Below are 20,597 nucleotides of genomic sequence, written 5' to 3' on the forward strand. Positions count from 1 at the left end.
AGTTGAAACCAGAGTAAAGAAGCAGAAGTAGGGTGATCAGGTATGAAACTATGGTAATACTTTCAATCTCTGTGCGAGTAAGTATGGACATTGGTGTATGTGCCTCAGAGTAAGGTAGGACTGTTCAGTTCCCTGATCTGCTGAGCTCCCACACACCTCTCAGGATGAGAGCATCTACCTGCCATGTAGGTGATGCTCTGGCAGTTACAGGTGAGTGCTTTCTATCCTACATGGTCCCTAAACACTACCCAGCCCTTAAAGTGTCCACATCAGCCAGACCCATCACTCTAGTGCTGGAGATTGGTATGGTGCTGTGGTCTGAATTTTGATGTCACCTCCCCAATCCCCAAAGCTAAATCTAATTCCGAATGTGTTGCTATTAAGAGGCCAAGACTTTAGCAGGGGAGTGGGTCATGAAAGCAGAGTCCTCTTGAATAGAATTTTTGCTCTTAGAACAGGGACTTGAAGAGCAGGTGTTTGTTGGAGCTGTTAAGACAAGACTTTGGGCTGTATGCATCCCATGAATGAGTGCTGGTTTAAGTCCTGGCTACTCTGCTTCTTGCTGATGTATCTGGGTGGCAATGGATGATGGTGCAAGTACAAGGGCTCTTGCCACCCACATGGGCGACCCACATAGTGTTCCTGGCTCCTGGTTTCATCCTAGCCCAGCCATGCCTGTTGCAGCCATTTGAGGAGTGAACTAGCAGATAAAAGATTTCACATTCTCTGTGCCACTCTGCTTTCAAATAAATAAATTAGTTTTTTTTAGTTTATTAATTTGAGAAGTATAAACATACACAAACACATATTGGGGGTGGAATCAATAGAGCTCCCATCTGCTGGTTCCCTCCCCAAACATCTACAATAACTGGTGTTGGGCCAGGACAAAGCTAGGAGACTGGAACTCAACTGAGGTCCCTCATGTGGGTGGCAGAGATCCGATTATATGAGCCATCACCTTCTGCCTCCCAGGGTGTGTATCAGCAGGAAACCAGAATTGCGAAAGGAATTAGTATTCAAACCCAAACACTCTGATTTGCAGAGTGCAGGCATCCCAAGCAGTGTATAATTATTTTTTTAAAGATTTGAAAGGCAGAGTTACAGAGAAAAGGAGAGACAGAGAGAGGCCTTCCATCCACTGGTTCGCTCCCCAGATGGCCACAAAGGCTGGAACTGGGCTGATCTAAAGCCAGGAACCAGGAACTTCTTCCCAATATCTCATGCAAGTGCTGGGACCCAAGCACTTGGGTCATCTTCCACTGCTTTCTCAGGCCGTTAACAGGGAGCTGGATTGGAAGTGGGGCAGCTGGAACTCAAACCAGCATCCATATGGGATGCCAGCACTGCAGGAGGAGGCTTAACCATTGTGTCACAGTACCGGCCTCAGTGTATAATTATTTTTTAGAGAGAGGCTTTAGGGAGCATCTTTTCCTGTGAGGACTCAGCTAGAAGCTGCAGAATAGCCCCTCAGCAGACACTGAAGCTGCTGGCACGTTGATCTTAGATTTCTCAGCTGCCAGAACTGTGAGAAATAAGTTTCTGTTATTTATTAATTAGCTTGTGGTATTTTTTATTGTCACAGCCTGAGCAAATTAATACACACAGGCATCTGCTTGGGCCCTGGTGAACTTTAAGCAGCAGTTGCATCCTGCACAGTCTTCTGCCTCTGGTTGTCCTTAGTGTTTTGTTTCATGGGGTGTTTTGCGGGCTCCCAGATCCCATGCTCTTGAGAGCACTTTCCCACGTCACCAGGGCTGCAGCTAAGTTCTCTTCTAAGGCACCTACAAAACAGACAGATCTTCTTAAACTCCTATGGTTGAGCCTATTGCTGGCTGAATTCCCTCCAGTCTGCTTTTGCACCTCACATTCTTCCTCTAAATCATATCGTATCCTAAGACTTACCATTATAATTTGATGCCAAAAGCTCCTAGTGCATACACACTACACTTTAGGCGCCATCATCCCACATGGGTGCAGGTTCAAGTCCAGCTCTTCCACTTCTGATCTAGCTCCCTGCTAATGTGCCTGGGAAAGCAGCATAGGATGGCCCAGGTCCTTGGGTCCCTGTACCCACATGGGAGACCTGGATGAAGCTCATGGGTCCTGGCTTCAGCCTTGCTCAGTGCTGGACATTGCAGTCATTTAGAGAGTGAACAAATGGATGGAAGATTTTCTCTCTCTCTCTGTAACTCTGACTTTCAAATAAATCAATCTTAAAAAAATTTTTTTTCAAGCCACCAATCTTATTTGACAATCAAATCTGTTCTCGTAATGCTGCTTGCTTTTTTCCAAATCAATGAGCACATGCCAGCGTCAGCCATATTCTAAGTGTTCACGGTGTTAGCAGACAGTTGAAATACCTCTGAAGCCAGTCATTTAGCTCTATAGAGACTGATCTCTGTAGAAATGAAAACATACAAGGAGGGGATAAAGAAAACTTCAGGACATAAAGACGAGTCTGACTTGTTAAGATGTTTGCACCACAGGAATACAAGTAAATGAGTGAACCGTTTATTTCAGAGCATTGCCGTTCTCAACTATTCATTATAAAAATCTAGTGAAGAATAGAAAAATAGGAAGGTGTTTGTTGTTTTGTGTTTTATTCAGGTTGTGTGTGTGGAGGGGAACCATCTATTTATAAAGAATTGCCTGTCTTCCAGCCCAAGGGTGGCAAGAGATGAAACTGGACTCCCTAGGGTTTGCTGACAAATCTGAATGGCATTCCAAGGCGGCAGGGAGTGAGTCAGAGTGGTGGGCATCCGTGCAGAGGAGGAAGCTGACGTAGGCCTTGAGGCCCAGTGGTAATCCTGGGTGGCTGTGCTATGGTGGGGTGTTGAATCATCCCACCGGCAGGAGTTTTTGTTGTTGACTAAATACCTTGGCAGCCTTGGTCATGAGCTTGAAAGGCAGAGAGGGAAAAGAACTTGCATGAGTGTGTACCCAGTAGAGGCTTGCTGAGGTCCTTTAGGGCCCAACTCGGAGCTACCCATCTCCTACCCCACTGCAAAACTGCCTTTTGGAGCCAACACCATGTTTCATTCATTCTCTCTGTGCAAACTCCCAGTCAATCATTAACTACTAGATGAATGAATGATCAAAAATGTAACTGTGGGGTACGCTTAGGATCCGACTGGGCACAAATGTGTTTCCCATTGTTCAATATATTTTAATCAGAAACTAGATCCAATGTTCTCATCATTTCTCTGTTACATACACACTTTTGGGTGTTGGTACCAGTGAAGCGATCTAAATGTGAATACTCCTCTTTAGAAAGAAGTACTTAGACAATCTAAAGAACCCTTCCTGCCATTCACTGGATCACCATTCAGCACTGTATCATTGTTTACAGAAAAAAATTTTTTTTAATTTATTTATTTTACAGGCAGAGTTGCAAAGGGGTAGGGGAGACAGAGAAAGAGAAAGGTCTTCCATTCTCTGGTTCACTCCCCAAATGGCTGCAAGGCCAGGGCTGGGCCAGGCCAAAGCCAGGAGCTTCTTCCAGGTCTCCCACATGGGTGCAGGGGCCCAAGCGCTTGGGGATCTTCTGCTGCTTTCCTAGGCACATTATCACAAAAGTGGATCAAAATTGGAGCAGCCAGGATTGAACTGGCACCCATAGAGGATGCTGGCACTGCAGGCAGCAGCTTTACCTGCTATACCACAATGCTGGCCCCTTACAGAAAACTTGTAACTTCCAGGGCTCATGAAGCAGTATTGTCACATCTAATAGGTCTTCTGAGCTAATGTGAGAGCACACTTTCTTTCTCTGATGAGCAACAAGCAGTCGCTCATTCTCTCCCCAGCAGTGGCTTTCCAGCTGTCAGTTCCCCTGTGACAGCAGGTGGCTACCATGATGGCAGAACACAGATGTTACTGGTAATCAGTTTGGCAGCCAGTCCACAGAGAGCTTGAGGAACACTTATGTCTGAGGACCACACGCTTAGAAAATCATCCTAGAGGTGCTGCAGACATGATTCTTGTGCTGGGTGTCAGGCAAGACCAGCTCACCCCCAAAATGCCTTCCAACTCTGTCTCTAAGCTACTCCACTACAGTGACCTCGGCTGTTATTCCCTGAGTATGGTGCAGTCTGCTAAGAACATGGAGATTTTGAGAACATGGAGAATAGGAAGAGAGAAATGGCTGAGGGCAAAGTGACAGTTTCTTCTTGGGCCTTTGGTCTTCCAAGGCTGACATAGTTAGGTGAGCATGGCCCGAAAACTCCTGTTGTCTCTCCTCTTCCAACATCTTCTGAATCTTCCCAGTATCCACCAGCCTTTTCCTGCCTTGTCTTTGCCATGACCCTCAACCTTCAGTCCCATTCCTGCTTCATATCTATGGTAAATGATGGAAAAGAGAGGGAATGATGAAAAATGGTACGTGTTCATTAAACGTCTGCCGTAAAAGTAGCAAGTGAAGTAGCAAGATCCATGCCTTGACCACGGCTAACCCGGCTGGCTCCTCTCTCTCACAATCAGAGGAACCTTTCTGTGGGTGGGGGTGGAGCCTAAAACTGAGATTACCTGACCAGATGACCAAACCATGCTTCAGGCAGCCATGGCTTTGCTGGGTCCATTGGAGCTGCCAGTGAAAGTCTAGGCAATTGCACAGGTGCTTGACATTTGGGACAAGTAGGGCCATTGGGACCTTAGAGACGAGCATTCCTTCCTGTTGTGCCCAGATGAGGAAAGAGCAGGACCATGATCAGTGGTCCAGAAAACTCACTGGTGTGTTCCACAGTTAATAACAGGGGCACAATTTCCCGCAGGGGCACGATTTCCCGTACAAAAAGGATGTGAGACACTTGGCATTGTCACTTTGTTGAAAAGTTTAAAGCACTTTTGTTTGCGATGTGTTTAGCAATAGAACAGAAATAGTCATGTTATACATGTAAAGGGAACTTTTTTTTTTTTTGACAGGCAGAGTGGACAGTGAGAGAGAGAGACAGAGAGAAAGGTCTTCCTTTTGCCGTTGGTTCACCCTCCAATGGCCGCTGTGGCCGGCGCGCTGATCCGATGGCAGGAGCCAGGAGCCAGGTGCTTTTCCTGGTCTCCCATGGGGTGCAGGGCCCAAGCACCTGGGCCATCCTCCACTGCACTCCCTGGCCACAGCAGAGAGCTGGCCTGGAAGAGGGGCAACGGGGACAGAATCCAGCGCCCCGACCGGGACTAGAACCCGGTGTGCCGGCGCCACTAGGCGGAGGATTAGCCTAGTGAGCCGCGGCGCCGGCGTAAAGGGAACATTTAATAGTAAAATATAGTGAATGAGAAATTTCCTTACTGCTGTACATTGTTTAGCTTGTCTCTTCCATGAAATGCTACAGTGGGAGTCTCCTTGTTTAAAAAAGAAAAACATAATTATTTATTTTTTTAAAAGGAAGAGTGACAGAGAGAGAGACAGAGACAGAGAGATAGAGGTCTTCGATATGCTGGTTCTCTCCCCAAATGTCTGCAACAGCTGGGGATTGGGCTAACTGAAGCCAGGAGCCAGGAACTCCATGTGGGTCCTTTACATGAGTAGCAGAGGCCCAAAGCACTTGGGCCATCCTCTGTTGCCTCCCAGGGGAATTAGAAGACAGCTGGGTTGGCCGGCGCCGCGGCTCACTAGGCTAATCCTCCGCCTAGCGGCGCCGGCAAGCCAGGTTCTAGTCCCGGTTGGGGCACCGGATTCTGTCCCGGTTGCACCTCTTCCAGGCCAGCCCTCTGCTGTGGCCCGGGAGTGCAGTGGAGGATGGCCCAGGTGCTTGGGCCCTGCACCCCATGGGAGACCAGGAAAAGCACCTGGCTCCTGGCTCCTGCCATCGGATCAGCGCGGTGCGCCGGCCGCAGCACGCCGGCCGCGGCGGCCATTGGAGGGTGAACCAACGGCAAAGGAAGACCTTTCTCTCTGTCTCTCTCTCACTGTCCACTCTGCCTGTCAAAAAAAAAAAAAAAAAAGAAGACAGCTGGGTTGGAAGCCAGGAGTAGCCAGGACCCAGAGCAGGCATTCGAATATTGGATGTGATATCGCAGGTGGGTGGCTTTGCCTGCAACACCACAGCATCTGCCCCACCTCTCCCTCTTTCAGCTTCACGTGCTTCCAACTTTTGTCTAGTTGTCCTCTTGCTGTGCCATAGAATCATGCTACCTTCCCATTCCTGCTGTCAAAGCCTGACCCTAAAATGTGGTGGTTTTGGAGATGGAGCCTGTGGGAGGTCATGAGGCCTGGATGAGCTCATAAACATGGGTTCTTCATGATGGCATGGGTGCCCTTGTTAGGATCCTGAGACATCAGAGAGGTCGCTCACTGTCCACCTCATGAGCAGCCAGGGAGAAGCTGACAAGCAGGAAGGGCATTCTCACCATCCCAGCACCTTGGTCTGGTGCTCCCAGCCACCACAGCAGCAGAGACGAATAAATGTCGATTGTTTAGGCCAGAGGCCCGTGGCATTTTATGATAGTAGCTCAATTGAAAAATATAGCCTACCTTTCCTCTCACATTCTTCCTGTCTTCTCCCTCTAATGCTTTCTTCCACGCAGAAGCTACCTTGGTTGGTTTTCCCCATTATCATTACAATCACATAAACAAAGTATTCTACCTATAGTGCATTCTTGAAATAACAAAAACCAGACAACTGTTGACCAGTTTGCCCTCTGGAGTGGCACCAAACCTCTCTCTTGCTGTACTAATCTGTTGAAGAAAGCTTCTCCTGAAAGGAGAGGAAAAAGCGAGAAGACAAAAGACAGAAGGAAGGAAGAGGTCAGAGAGAAAGAAGGCAGCACCTGATGCTCCACCTCCATCCCTGACCCTCACCGAGCACAGCCGTCTCTCCTGCCTGCCCTTCCTCTCCCAGCATCATCGCCTCCCATTGTGCTGCCACTTTGACTTGCTGTGCTTTAACCCTTGAAAATGCATGTTCTCAATCCATATCCTTAAATATTACTATAATTTCTAATGTTTGGAAGAGAAATTGTCCCATGGAGTCTTAAAATTTGACGAATTACCAGTAATAGTTGCTGGGGGCAGAGAAAAGGTTCCTTTCTATCCCTTTTGCGACACTAGGCGCATCCTCCCTGCCTTGCACCTGAGTGCACAAGCTTTGCCTCAGGGTCCCTTGGCAAGCTGCCAGGTGCCAGTGACTTTCCTTAGCTAACAGATGGATGATGGTTCATCTGCACGGGCTGTCACAGCCTGCCTGCTTCATCTGTAGCAGAGAGGTGGTACCTAGCAATAGCAAATACATTTGTTTATTTAAATGATTATTTCTTTATTTTAATATACTTGGAAGGCAGAACAACAGAGAGAGAGAGACAGAAGCAGAAATCTTCCATCTATTGGCTCACTGTCCAGATGCCCACAGCAGCCAGTCTCTGACATGGATAGCAGGGACCCAAACACTTTAGCCATCGTCTGCTATCTCCCAGGATGCAGTAGCAGAAAGCTGGATCAGAAGCTGAGCAACAAGGACTTGAACTGGTGACCTAGTAAGAGATGTGGGCATCCCAATTAGGGGCTTGACCCACTGCACCACAATACCTACCAGTTGTGCTTTTATTTAAAATTGGAGGCTCATAATAGTATATGTCATGGGTACAGTGGTAGGTCTTGTTTTCATGACAGGTTGAAGAAATGCTGGATCTTCCATGATAGCATTCATTCATGTGTTGCCTCCAGTAGTCCTAAAAATGATCCATGAGCTGTTGACATGCCTTATTGCTTACACCTAAATGTGCCTTCTCTATACTCAGAAACATTCGAGATTAGAGTGATGATGGCGGTGGTCATGCTGAGCTCTATCTTGAAGGTAGAGTTCACTTCCATGAGTTAATTATTTTGTGGGCAGCTGAAATTTGTCCATATAATCAAGAAGTATTTGTGATTTTTATCTAGAGATGCTGAAAAGGTTTCAGACCTTAAAGAAAAGAATCTCTTTGAAAAATATCCAGCTAACAGAATTTTCCAGAATCATCTCAAATTGTATTCCTGCCACTTCTAAAGCTGATTTAGGTTAAGAAACTAGCCTTGGAGTAGGCATCAGGCACAGTGATTAAAATGCCTTCATCCAGAGGCCAGTGTTGTGGCACAGCAGGTTAAGACACTGGCATCCTATTTTGGAGTGTGCATTTCCTGGCTTTTCCACTTCTGATCAAGCTGCCTGCTTCCTGGGAAAGCAGTGGGAGATGGCTCAAGTGCTAGGCCCCTGCCACCCATGTGGGAGACCTGGCTGGAGTCCCTGGCCCATGGCTTCACATGGACCAAATCTGGCAGTTGCAGCCATTGGGGCAGTGAACCAGCAGACAGAAGATTGATTGATCAGTGAATCTTTCTCTCTCTTTGTGTGTGTGTTTGTGTGTGTGTATCTCTCCCTCTCGCTCTCTCAATCTACCTTTCAAATAAATAGATCTTTTTTTAAAAAATGCCCTCATCCACTATTGGAGTGGCTGGATTCAAGTCTCCAGCTCTGCTTTCAATTCTAGCTTCTACTGATGTATACTCTCAGAGGCAGGAGGTGATGGCTCCAATAACTGGGTCCCTGCCACCCATGTCGGGGACCCAGATTGAGTTTTGGCCTTTGGGTTTCGTCCTGGCCTACCCCCAGCTATTGAGGGCGTTTGAAAAGTGAACAGATAGTATATCTCTGTCTTTCTGCCTTTAAATAAATTTTTTAAAACAATAATAAATAAAATTTTAAAAAAGAGGGAAATGAACTCACCTTTTTTCATTATTAGTTTACCCATAAATGGAATTGGCAGCCTTTTCTTTTTTTTTTTTTTTCCCAGCCAAACTGAAATTTGAATTGAGTGTGTTTTTGCTTGATGGTAGCTCCTGTGAAAGATCCCGTGGGACAAGGATCATGTGACACGGATGGCTGCTGTTTGTGGGTTGGATTTTCAAGGATCGCTCATTCCCAGGGTTCACTGGAAGTTACGTGCACACAAAACGGAGTTGGCGAGGGCTGATTCTCTCCTCTCCTGAGAGGCCTCCAAGTCCTTCTTCATGAGCACCCAGCCACTCTCTTCCCTTCCCTGGCCCAGGTTCCACGCTCAGTGAATCTAATGAGATGACTCCACGCTAGGGCTGTCTCAGATGAAGCATTTCATCTTGCCTCTCTTTGAGTTCTAAGAAACCCAATCTGAAGCTGCTCAGACTTTCCTTTTCTTGTTTGCTCTAGAAGACCGCTCTCTGGAAGAGGTCTCTGGGGGTCTCCCCGCTGTGGAAGAAGGTGACAGAAAAGTGACCCTCATCATGGAGTTGTCATGCCTGATTTCCCTTCACACGGACAGGATCAGTCAGCTGGAGGACATCCTGGAGGAAAAAGACAGGAAAATTCAGCAGCTGGAGGCGGAGCGGGAGCCCCCTGCCTCTGGAGACTTCCAGGACCCCCCAGAATGTTAGAAGAAACCTCAGTATTCTTTTGTGGTGGCATCACTATTGTGATCTCTAATAAGAATATGTGAAGATTCCCAGTAAGAAAACAATAAAGGATTTTTTAAAAACTGTCATTGAGGTAGAATCCAGAACCCAAGTAAGCCTCATTAGCAAACTCAAGTTCATAGGTCTGAATGCATCCTTTAAAGTTGGCACTGGAAGGAACCAAAACAAAGGGAAGCTTTCAGAAGCCAACCATGAATATTGCCCATTTAGCCAGCAGTAGTCACATACCCTACACCGCTGTAGCTTGCAATGCTTTTCTGTGGGGAGCAACCCGGACTAGACTAAGTTACTGGAATTAGGACTTATTCTATGCATCTGCTCTCCCACAATATGGCGCTGAGAAGGGAGTAAGAACTTCTATACAGCTGCCTCCAGTTCAACCAATAAACAGCAGGAGCTGCTCCTGATTGGAGGAGAGCAGCGTACTCGGCGTGTGGGTAGCAGAGTTGGGATTGGCGGAAGAGGACTATAAAGGAGGAGAGAGACAGCATGCACGAGGAACATCTAAGGGGAACACCTGTGCAGCCCCCAAGAGAGCCGGCCGGCGGTGTGCCGCTCCCCCGCGGAAGTGGGGAATGTGGCAGGGGGAACCGCCCTTCCACGGAGGTGGAAGGGTCGGCAGCCAACCCGGGAAGAACCAGCAGCAAACCCGGGAAGGGCCGAGCAGACAAAAGAACAGCGCAGGGTCCTGTGTCGTTCCTCCACGAAGACGGGGAGCGACATAATGGTGCCGTGACTCGGATAGAAAACTTAGGAGGGAAGAAATGGGAAAATACCGGAGAGAGAAACTAGCAAAGAGCCTAGGGAAAAGCCCGACGGAAAAGGTGCCAGAAGAAGCTATCGAAAGCCTAGGCATAGACTTGGATACGGACTGTGGGAAAGAAGTTAGGATTTAATGTGAAAGCAAGAAGAAACTTAGACTCAGATACGGACTGCAGGTTGAAAGTGAAAGTGAAACATATAAGAAACTCAGACTCGGATACGGACTGTGGGGAGAAGCTAGGAGAAATGAGGGAGGAATATTGTTGGAAGAAAACTTAGGGAAACATACCGGGTAGAGAAAAATGTTAGGGAGGATGAAGCCACGAGTGCAGGCCGAGGCGGAAACATAAGCCAGTTTGGAATTCTTTAAGTCAGCCCGGGGGGCAAAAGGCGAAAAGTTAAACCAGAGGCGGAAACGTGGGCCAGGTTGGAATCCGTCAGATTAGCCCGGGGAGCAAAGGACGGGAAGCCAGACCAAAAGGCGCAGACGTGTGAGCTAGGTTGAATTCGCCAGGTTAGCCCGGGGAACTTAGATTGAATACTAGTGGCGGAAACGTGAGCTGGGGCTGTGTGACTCGCGGAAGCCTCCGTGTGCAGAGAGAGCACGGGGCGTGAATAGATAGGGAACGCAGGGCTGGCGCGAGGCCGTGGTGCGGACGCGAAGGGCGTGGAGACCGCGGAGCGCGCAAAGCCAAGCCGCGCAAAGCCGGGAAGCCGTGCAGAGCCGTGAAGCTGCCGTGGGGCGGCGAGGTGCCGAGAAGCAGCCTCGGGGTGGGCGCCAGGAAGCCGCAGGGATAAGAGAAACAGAAGTTTTAGAAGTAAAATGAGAGAAATAGGAATGCTGGCAGATAGAAGTAAAATAGGAGAAATAGGAATGCCCGGAGATAGAGAAATAGAGAAAAATAAGGCCTCCCCACACCACAGCAATGAGAGGGCTTGGATTCGGTCTGCCTGATTAGTAAGGCGATAAGCACCAGCAGGCAGCTCGACCAGAGTATGAGCTGCAGGTCACCAAAGATAGGCACGAATCAACACCAATAAGTCTCCCCACAATACGGCAATGAGAAGGCTTGGATTCGGTTTGCCTGATTGGTAGGGCTTGTAAGCACCTGCAGGCAGTTCTAGCAGAGTAGAGCATGCGCTGCAGGGCACCGAACACAGGCACGCATCAGCACCTAAAAACCTCCTCACAACATGGCGAAGAGAGGACCCGGATTCGGTTTGCCTGATTGATAGGACTTGTAAGCACCTGTGGGCAACTCTAGCAAGCAGAGCAGAGTGTGTGCTGCGGGGCACCAAAGACAGGCGCGTATCAACGCCAAAAATAAAAAGAAAGGGGGATCTGTGGGGAGCAACCCGGACTAGACTAAGTTACTGGAATTAGGACTTATTCTATGCATCTGCTCTCCCACAATATGGCGCTGAGAAGGGAGTAAGAACTTCTATACAGCTGCCTCCAGTTCAACCAATAAACAGCAGGAGCTGCTCCTGATTGGAGGAGAGCAGCGTACTCGGCGTGTGGGTAGCAGAGTTGGGATTGGCGGAAGAGGACTATAAAGGAGGAGAGAGACAGCATGCACGAGGAACATCTAAGGGGAACACCTGTGCAGCCCCCAAGAGAGCCGGCCGGCGGTGTGCCGCTCCCCCGCGGAAGTGGGGAATGTGGCAGGGGGAACCGCCCTTCCACGGAGGTGGAAGGGTCGGCAGCCAACCCGGGAAGAACCAGCAGCAAACCCGGGAAGGGCCGAGCAGACAAAAGAACAGTGCAGGGTCCTGTGTCGTTCCTCCACGAAGACGGGGAGCGACACTTTTAGACATTCCTGGTAACATGGGAGAGGAAAGAGCATAAAGTTGGACAGATATGAAAGAACTTAGCATCATCCTCTTCCCAGGGGTTTGTCCTGCTGCCTGGGATGGATGGCACCAACTCCATCTGTTTGTGCAGCTCTGCTGTGAACAGGCAGCTGTTGTGGAGGGCCATCATCAGACCTGGGAGTGGAATTCCAGAAGCAGAATCGTCGGGCAGCCAAGTAAATAGCCGTGTGGTGCATCGTTTCATGTCCTTGTGGAGTTTATTTCTTTATGGCGTGCATTTTATTAACATTAGCAAGGGTGGAAATGAAATAAAACTGAAGCAATAAAAAAAAAAAAAAAAGGATGAATCAGAGCTTGCAGCCCTTTGGGAAAAGTGTCCTAGGACAGCATCTCCCTGGGAAAAGACACAACACTGGGTTTTCCCTCAGGAGAAGAGCAAGACCAAAACAAAACAGGCTCTTCTGTTATGATTGTACCACAGGGCAGTAAACAGCACAAAATGATGGCAGGAAGAGAGGAGCTCAGGCAAAGGAAAGTGACCCTGTCATTAATGGAATAGTGGGAATCACATATTCCTCTCCCACCCATCCCCCTCAAGTCCACTGTTCCCACTGAGAGGGAGCCTCTGGACACTCACTGTGACCAAGACCTTGGTTCTTCGTTCTCTCTGTCATGATACAGCATGACTTGGGCCAGTAGCTCCAGCTCCTTCATCAGAGCATCGGTAGAGCCCTTCTCAGCCTAATTCAACCCATTGAACAGATGCGCATCCAAACCCTTCTGCCTGCCAGGCATGACAATGGATGTGAGAAATCGCAAACACGAGGATCACAACTTCTGCCTTCCAGGAGGTCACAGACACTTGCAAAGGAAGGCTGACCATACCACCAGGTGCACATGGAAGAGGCAGGGCAAGGGAGCTGGGCCCTCATCTGGGGTGGAACTGAGCCGCTTCCGGGGAGGCGCTCACAGTGACTGAGCAGGGGTCAGTGAGAAGAATGCCTGCTCCTGCCCTCCGGTTCAGGACCCAGCAATGTGCATTTAAACAAAGACTTGTGGTTTCAAGCAGAGTTGTCACACTCTTGCTCTCATGGAAAATCTGGAAAATCCACTGCTCATTGCGGACTGGGGATGAGTCTTCTCCAGCACTTCACTATGACCTTGGTAAGGAACCTCAAAAAGCAAGTTTCCAAATCTGCTTTTTTTATGTAAAAAAAAAGAATCAGTTGAACTTGGACTCACATATATATGTTGGCTTTGCAATATTGATTCTTGACAAAAAAAAAAAAAATCCTACCAGCTGATTGTTTTCATACAGAGCTGAAATTGTCCTCTATTCTTATTTAACCTGTTTCACCTGCAATGGCTGCAGGTGTGTACAGTTGCACTTCAATATCAGAAATGAAACCAACTTAAAATTCGCTGATCTTGAACATGCACATGCCACAGGAAGTAATTTAAAGCACCACTTTTTGGTTTTTTTGGAGGGACTGGGTCTTTATTTCAAAAAGACACTTGGTGTCAAAACAGTTACACTGTTGGTTTCTCTTTCACCCAACTAGCTCCAAAGAGATTACACCCAAGGACAGTACATTTTTTTAAAAGATTTATTTTTTGTTTATTTGAAAGGCAGACTTGTGTAGAGAGAGAGATCTTCCATCCATTGGTTCACTCCCCAAATGGTCACAATGGCTGGAACCTGGAGCTTCTGTCAGGTCTCCCACACGGGTGTAGGGACTCAAGCATTTGGGCCATCCTCTCTTGCTATCCCAGGCTCATTAGTGGGTAGCTGGATCAGAAGTGAAGCAGCCAGGTCTCAAACCAGTGCCCATATGGAATACTGGTGTCACAGGCTGAGGCTTAACCAGCTAAGTCACAATGGCAGCCCCAGGATAGTACATATTAAGCCCATAAACTTTAAGATGTATACATAAAAGATCTCACCAGAACCTCACCAAAGCAGGGACTGGGTGGGGAAACGAACTTGGAAAGACAAGTACGCCTTCAGTGTACTTGTGTAGTGAGCTTTACTGCCAGATGGGCTGGCCAACGTCCCCAAGTCTAGAGAAGCAAAGTTTCAACATAATGGAACATTTCTAAAATTGTGTACATAAGCTTTTCAGGATGTCCCCAGCACTGACTGCTACAAGGCACAATGAGATGGCACTGTTAGAAACAGCAGCTTCAGCAAAGGGTGATGAGAGGACTTTTCTATCGCTAAATCAGTGGTGAAAACATAATTGTCTTTCTTTCAAGGAGGCAGAAACAGGAATGCAATGAAGTAGTCACTTCAACCCAAGGGCATATGATCCATTCTGCAGGCTATTGGAAGGGGCATTGGTGGGGCCAAAAATTGGTCTCAGGGTCCCCCCCCCCCATCTTAACTTGGTCACTTCTGATGAAACAAATTAAAAATTAAAAAAAAAAAAATGTTGTCCCAAGGTACCTTAAAAGCTGTAAAGCTGAACAGCCTGGAGTTTTGTTTGTTTGGGGATAGCTGCTCTTAGAGTCACCTCTCTGGTTAGGCTGATACTTCACGCAGAGCACTGAGGTTCTCCACAGAGGAGTCTTTCCCTGGGCTCTGTCTGACTCCCAGTAAGGCAGGCCCGTCCCTTTTTCTCTTCTCTATGGAGAGGGCACTATGCATTAAGCTGAAAGGTAGCTTCCCAAAGAAAGAAAGGGATCAGAGTGAGTGCTGCTTCAGATCGTGGAATGACTTGGAACATTTTACAAAATGGTCACTCCAACAGCAGGAAATGTCACTCCAACAACAGGAAATGTCTCTCCAACATCACGAAATGTGTACATCACAACTTGAATGTAAAGACACTTGTGCATTGTGCTCCCAGTTCCCCAAAGTGCTTGATCTCTAGTCCTACTGGAAGGTCTTTGCAGAGGCAGAGACAGTTTGGTGGAAAAGACATGGGAAAGGCTTAAGGATGTTTAAGGAGTTCAAGATTTAAGCTCAAGGATGGAGAGGAGTGGCCAAAGGAGAAGGCAGCCTTCCAGGTCATGATCAGCCCTCGGTTTTGAGGTCAACTTCTGCAGCCTGGCTTTAGGAAGAGTCAGGTCATAGGGAGGAAGAGCAGCTGGGTGGGACTTGGGTGCTCTTTGTCTCATCCAGGTCAAGCAGGGTCTAGGCCCAGCTCCTTTGTGCACAGAAGAGCTCCTCTTTGGTGCATTTCAGTTTGTCCTCCAAGTCATCGACTGCCTCTTCCAGTTTGCCTACTGATTTGGCAGCAAATTCAGCGCAGGTCTCTGCCTCTTGAGCTTCTCAGCCTGAAGCTTTTTCTCTTCCTCGTATTTGCCTCCTTTCTGATAGCCCACAGTCCAACCATTACACACAGTTTCCCCAGCAGCTGTCAGGCACTCAGGTTCTGGTGCATCAGTCTCAAATCCTCTCACCCATCTCTCAGCAATGGGGCCCTGCCAGCTCGGCTCATTCCTCTGTGCCTTCCAAGTCTCCTTCAGTGATCACCACAATGTACGGGCCCCCTCTGCACACCTCCCATCTGCCTCTTCTGCAACCTAAAACTCCTCCTTTTCACTGAGGTTGCTTCATGCCTACACAATCTGCTCCATAAACTCTTCTTAGCTCCCCAAATCCCATGACCTCCTTGGTCTTTTCTATTCCCCCTGCCTAACTAAATGTCCCAGTTCCAGTCTTGAAGAGCTGCCCACTGCTTCTGACACTAAAGTGAGGCAGAGGATTGACATGTCTATATTATTTCTGGATGAAATCCTTAAATATTTTTCTTTTAAAAATTTTAATTAAATTTATTTGAAGAGCATGGGGACCAGAGGGGACCATTGAGTCACTTCTCATGCCTTCAAGGGATAGGGCTGGGTCAGGGCAAAGCCAAGAGGCAGAAACTTGATCCAGGTCTCCCATGTGGGTGGGAAAAACCCAACTACTTGAGCTATTGCCTATGGCTGGGATGCGCAGTAGCAAAAAACTGGAATTGGGAGCAGACCTGGGCTCTCCAATATAGGATGCAAGTGTCCCAAATGATGTCCAAAGCATTATGCCAAATGTCTGCCCCTAAATCTTTTCCTTTTGTTTAGACCAAACCATCTTTAGGACTGTCATCTCCACAATTTTGATACGTGATAATGCTAAATCTCTGCTTTTTTACCAAAGGATGCCTTAAACCCTTGGGATAATGAGGGTGACATAGAAAGGAAGGAGAGAGAAAGAAAATCCATTACATTCCAGAGAGGGAGATCAGAGTTCACCAGCCAATGCCCTGGCCAGCCCTCGGCATGAAGTGGAGATACAGTAACAGGCCGAGCAGGAGCTGCTATTAATTATTAATTGCTCCTGTCACCTCGAAATCTGCCCAGACCAGCCACCGAAAAAGAAAGAGTCACGAGTCACAGTGCCCTGCCTTGCCATCTTTGCAAGAAGCTGAGCTTAACTCGGGTCTAGGTTACCTCCCAGTCAGAGGAGAGGAGAGCTTTGGCCCAGAGGTGAATCGTCTCTGGTAGTGACACCTTGAGGCTTATGAGGCTGGAGGAGCAGGCAGCTGTTGGCCTCTGAGGAATCTCTAAGGGGATTGCATTTGCAGCAGAACCTTTATGCTACCATGTGTCCCCAAAGTTCATTTCCAATTTCTTCCATTCCTCTTGGAAACTGAGTAGTAAGCTTCAAATCATGCTAAACATGTGATTCAAACTAAAAGTCACATGATAGCCCACAGTCCAAGCCAAAAGCTGATTTTCCTAGGAGAGGTGGGGTTGTGAAGCCATCTGCCCATCTTTGAAGTATCTGGTAGAAACCATCACACGGCCATTGAAATGCTCCTGAACCTGTTTCCTAATGAAAATTGTCCAAGATATCAGGTAATAGCTGATTCAAAAGTAACAGGAAATCCAGGGAATTAAATGTTTACCAAATAAGTCATTTTCCAGCATTCTAAAAACATTCACAAAAAGAAACAAATGCCTCAATCCTTTTTCATCAGCCATGAACTTTTCTCAGAAAGTCTGAGTTTGTGATATGTCCCACTAATTTAAGTAAATGCTGGACTTAACAATTTAGTTTGATTACTACATTAGTGCCCTTCCATATACTCTCATGGCAAGCTGAGATTATAATGGCAGACTTGAAAAATTAGCTTTAATTTGCTTTAATGCAACAAATAAAGGAGTGTTGATAACTCTTGCAGGCCTAAGTCAAAATAATATTTACTTGGCAATTCTCAAGTATAGAGACTGCAGAGACAAAACTGTTCTAGATTGTATAAGAAAATATTTTTAAAGACTTGGGAAACCGAACACTTGAGATTCAAAAGTCTGACTCTCATAATCGGAAAAAATTAGAACACAAAGAAAAAAGAGGGGGAAAATGAAAATGTAAATGATATAAAAAAACTCTCATAATTTCTCCCTGATCTCGCAACAAAATCTTTCATTAAGATTTCCCAGACATAGGAGAGTTTTTCTGCTAATCGAGGAGAATTGGACAGGAAATAATCTTTTTAAAATAAAAGGACAAGGACATTGGGACAAAGTTCACAGCTAAAGACAGGGCTGGCCACAAAGTTTCCCACACCTAATGAAATTAGGATTTTATGGTAAAACAAAACAAAAACAAAAACCAGTTCTTATTCCCAGCTTCCCAGAGAAATCATTTCCCAAGCCAGACACTTGGGTAGTTTCAACAGTGTGGACCTGTGGCAGGATGACATTTAATTGCCTGACCATTTATATTTATAAGATCTACATTTTATTTGTTGTTTCTTTAATGAATAACCCTTACTGCTCAATTCCAATAATACCTAATATTTTGTTGTCAGATAGAAAAATCATAGGCTATGTCATATAATAACTCTTGAATCTATTTTCCTAAATGTCACAAATAAAATAGTCCTTGAAAAAGTTTGTGGAAAAGTAGAACTAAAAAAATGAGTTTATTTTGGTGCAAAAAGATTTGACAACTATACATATGGGAGGTGTTCAAAAAGTTCATGGACAATGTGTTTTATGAAAAACTACACAGATTTCAAAATCTTTTTGCACCAAAATAAAACGTACGTTTTAGTTCCACTTTCCCATGAACTTTTTTGAAGTATGCTGGTAAGCTTTATCAACAGTTTATGAGTATTATCTGATAATGCCTTTTTCGTTAAAAGAATCATGATCTCACAGGCAATAGATAACAGCAGAATGGTAGGGAAAAAAAAAACAGGCAAGGGCCGGCTCCTTGTAACACGGGATTCATGCAATGATAACAGGAAGTTACAGTTCAAAGAAAAAAGCAAATAGTATAGTCATTGGCCTTGTTATAAAAAGGTGTGCCTTATTGCCTGTCTCCTGTTGAAATGACCTTGGTGTGGTAATGATGAAAGAAACAAGTCAGCTCTAGTAGATGCCCATGGTCTTGTTAGGGACTCGCACCCATTAAGCATCAGCTTTGTATAAAAGAACACAACTAACATTATCACAGCTATTTACAGTGAATAATCACAACACTTTGAAATCAGGTATTTCCTCCGCATGGGGAGGATTTGGACTAGATGACTAATCCCAGACTTGCAACCAGGAAACCCAAGCACCAGACCAACACAGCGATCCTTGCTCACCGCCTCCATTCAGTTAAGACGACAAAGGCATCCACTGTCTGCACTTCCTTTCTCAAGTCAACCTCCATCCGCTTGTAGGAAAAAGTTCTCCACAAGTTCATTCTTTCTCAAACTTGATCTACGGTGAAAGTCAGAAAACCTGTTCAGACTGTTGACCAGCTGACTTGATTTGTTCAGCCAGCACAGTGTTTTGGTTTTCCTTTGTTTGTTGTATCTTACTTGGTTTTGCTTTCGAATGAATGCATTTAAGGATAGGAGTTCCACCCTACAGTTGGTGCTAGGCCCACTGTTTCCTGTTACCTTATAGCTTGGGTAGGCTAGTTGTTTTATCTGCCTGGCCAGGTAGGTGAATGGTGTTGTAACCTCTGCCTGACATACTTTTGCTTGTATACATCATAAACAGTGATGCCACAATTTGTTCTGTGTTCCATGTTGACTGTCCCCCAATATCTCAGTGTCGAGCTTTTCATCTGCCGTCTAAAATATTCATCCACATAGAACTAGATCCTACTGCCTGTCACCTTCATGGGTAATACCTGTTCTCGCATGCATGACAGAGAAAGAACAGGTGACCTGAGCACATCACCCATCAAGGGTGCAGTGCGTCCTCCTAGGTACCGCAGGATGGTTTCTAAATCTTTTTCTTTTAGTGCGCGTGCTGTGCAGAAGGGAATTCAGTGGTTAAATATCATTTTATCCATATCACAAACACAGGTAAGAAGTAAGTGACCATTACCAGGACTGGCATTTTCTGAAGGAAGATTGCCACACATAGACATAGAACTCACTTGACCCCCAAGGCTCTCTTAGAAGTGAGTGGCATCAGTGGGGAAGCAAAGGCCATTAGTTAAGTGACATCTGCAAAGGTAATTGATTCTAGCTCTAACCGCTGTCTTCTCTTCAGATGAAAATGTAAGGGGCAGTAAGGTCTCCTTGATTTAACACATTTAGCAATCATATCTGAAATTTAGAAAGCAAAGTGAAAAATGATCCCTCGTTTCATGCTTACAGCCTGTGAGTTCTGGGTTTCCCATGTACAGGTGGGAAAACTGACTTCTAGATCCTCAGAGTCCAGAGCAGCAGCCAGTGAACCACAGTCCTGGCTGAATCTGGCTGCATGATCGTTAAGCCTAGGATGGTTTTTACATTTTTGAGTGGTTGAACAGTAATAACAACAACAAAAACACAGCAAACAATATTTGTGACACCAGGAATATATGAAACTCATGGTCTGCAAATTAAGTTTCATTGCAGTACAGCCATGCTTGGTCATGAGGTATTGTCTCAGGCTGTTTTCTTGCCACAACGGCAGAGTTGAGTGGTTGGGACAGCCATGTACAGCCAGCAAATCTAGATGAAATATTGGCTGTCTGGTCCTGGAAACCCTTTCTGACCTCCGGTCCAGAGCGATGAAGTGAACTGCCGAGCTGATACAGCTGGTGCGTTTCACAGGGAGGCCTGAGTCTGATGTTCCTCCTGTTTGAGCATTCTTTGTGATCTGAGTAGAAACACTTTTACCCAGATTTATTTTCCGCTTGGCATCATCAGAACAAATGCTACCCAGCTTCAGCTACGAAAGATCAGCTCAAATGTATTTTATTATTATCCTATCAGACAGCACTTTTTTCTATTATTATAGATTTTTCTCTCTACCTCTCTCCCATTTAGGCCCACATTTTAAAAGGGGCTTGCTCTGGAGAAGATGACCAGGAGATTCTTCTCCTCAAGGCTCTTGTTTCTGTGGCCTCAGACCCTTGAAGAACAAGGGCTGAGAATGTGGCTCTGGGAGGAATGTGGAAGACAGGGAGAGACTGCCTCTTCTTCTGGCTGGACACAGAGGGTGTGTTGGGGGGAATCAGTGACAGGAGCCCGTCCTTGATCTCTGACATGGTGTTAGGGATAACAATGGGATCTCAGAGGGACACCAGACAGGTTGGATTCTGAGGCCCAGGAATTCTGCCCTTCCAAGAGTCCCGTACCCATGAAGGGCCGGATGTGGCCAAGCAGCAGCCAATGAGAACCAA

The 20,597-nt window shown here is 46.5% G+C and overlaps 1 protein-coding gene and 1 long non-coding RNA gene across 10 annotated transcripts in view; one reads left to right on the top strand and one right to left on the bottom strand.

Moving 5' to 3' along the window:
• CCDC192 (coiled-coil domain containing 192) overlaps positions 1 to 20,597 on the top strand; it is a 298,623-nt gene that overhangs the window by 210,783 nt on the left and 67,243 nt on the right. The window contains exon 7 of one of the 8 annotated variants that reach the window (XM_051843387.2): positions 9,153 to 9,480. The exons of 6 other annotated variants lie outside the window; for them this stretch is intronic. In XM_051843387.2, the coding sequence (XP_051699347.2) occupies positions 9,153 to 9,373 (221 nt within the window). In that variant the 3' untranslated portion in view covers positions 9,374 to 9,480. Of the gene's footprint in view, positions 1 to 9,149; positions 9,481 to 20,597 lie in introns of those variants that run through there. One more of the 8 variants, XM_008254980.4, reaches the window with a different exon arrangement.
• On the bottom strand, positions 1,262 to 18,923 carry LOC127490499 (uncharacterized). 2 transcript variants are annotated; one of them, XR_011389692.1, is made up of 3 exons: positions 18,574 to 18,923; positions 8,691 to 9,283; positions 1,262 to 1,781 (listed from the first exon to the last, which is right to left on the bottom strand). It is a non-coding gene; the product is annotated as an uncharacterized lncRNA (long non-coding RNA). The 2 variants fall into 2 exon arrangements; XR_011389693.1 differs by lacking the exon at positions 1,262 to 1,781 and adding an exon at positions 2,584 to 4,333.

The sequence above is a fragment of the Oryctolagus cuniculus genome, chromosome 6 (genome assembly GCF_964237555.1).
Source record: "Oryctolagus cuniculus chromosome 6, mOryCun1.1, whole genome shotgun sequence".
Taxonomy (NCBI): Eukaryota; Metazoa; Chordata; class Mammalia; order Lagomorpha; family Leporidae; genus Oryctolagus; species Oryctolagus cuniculus.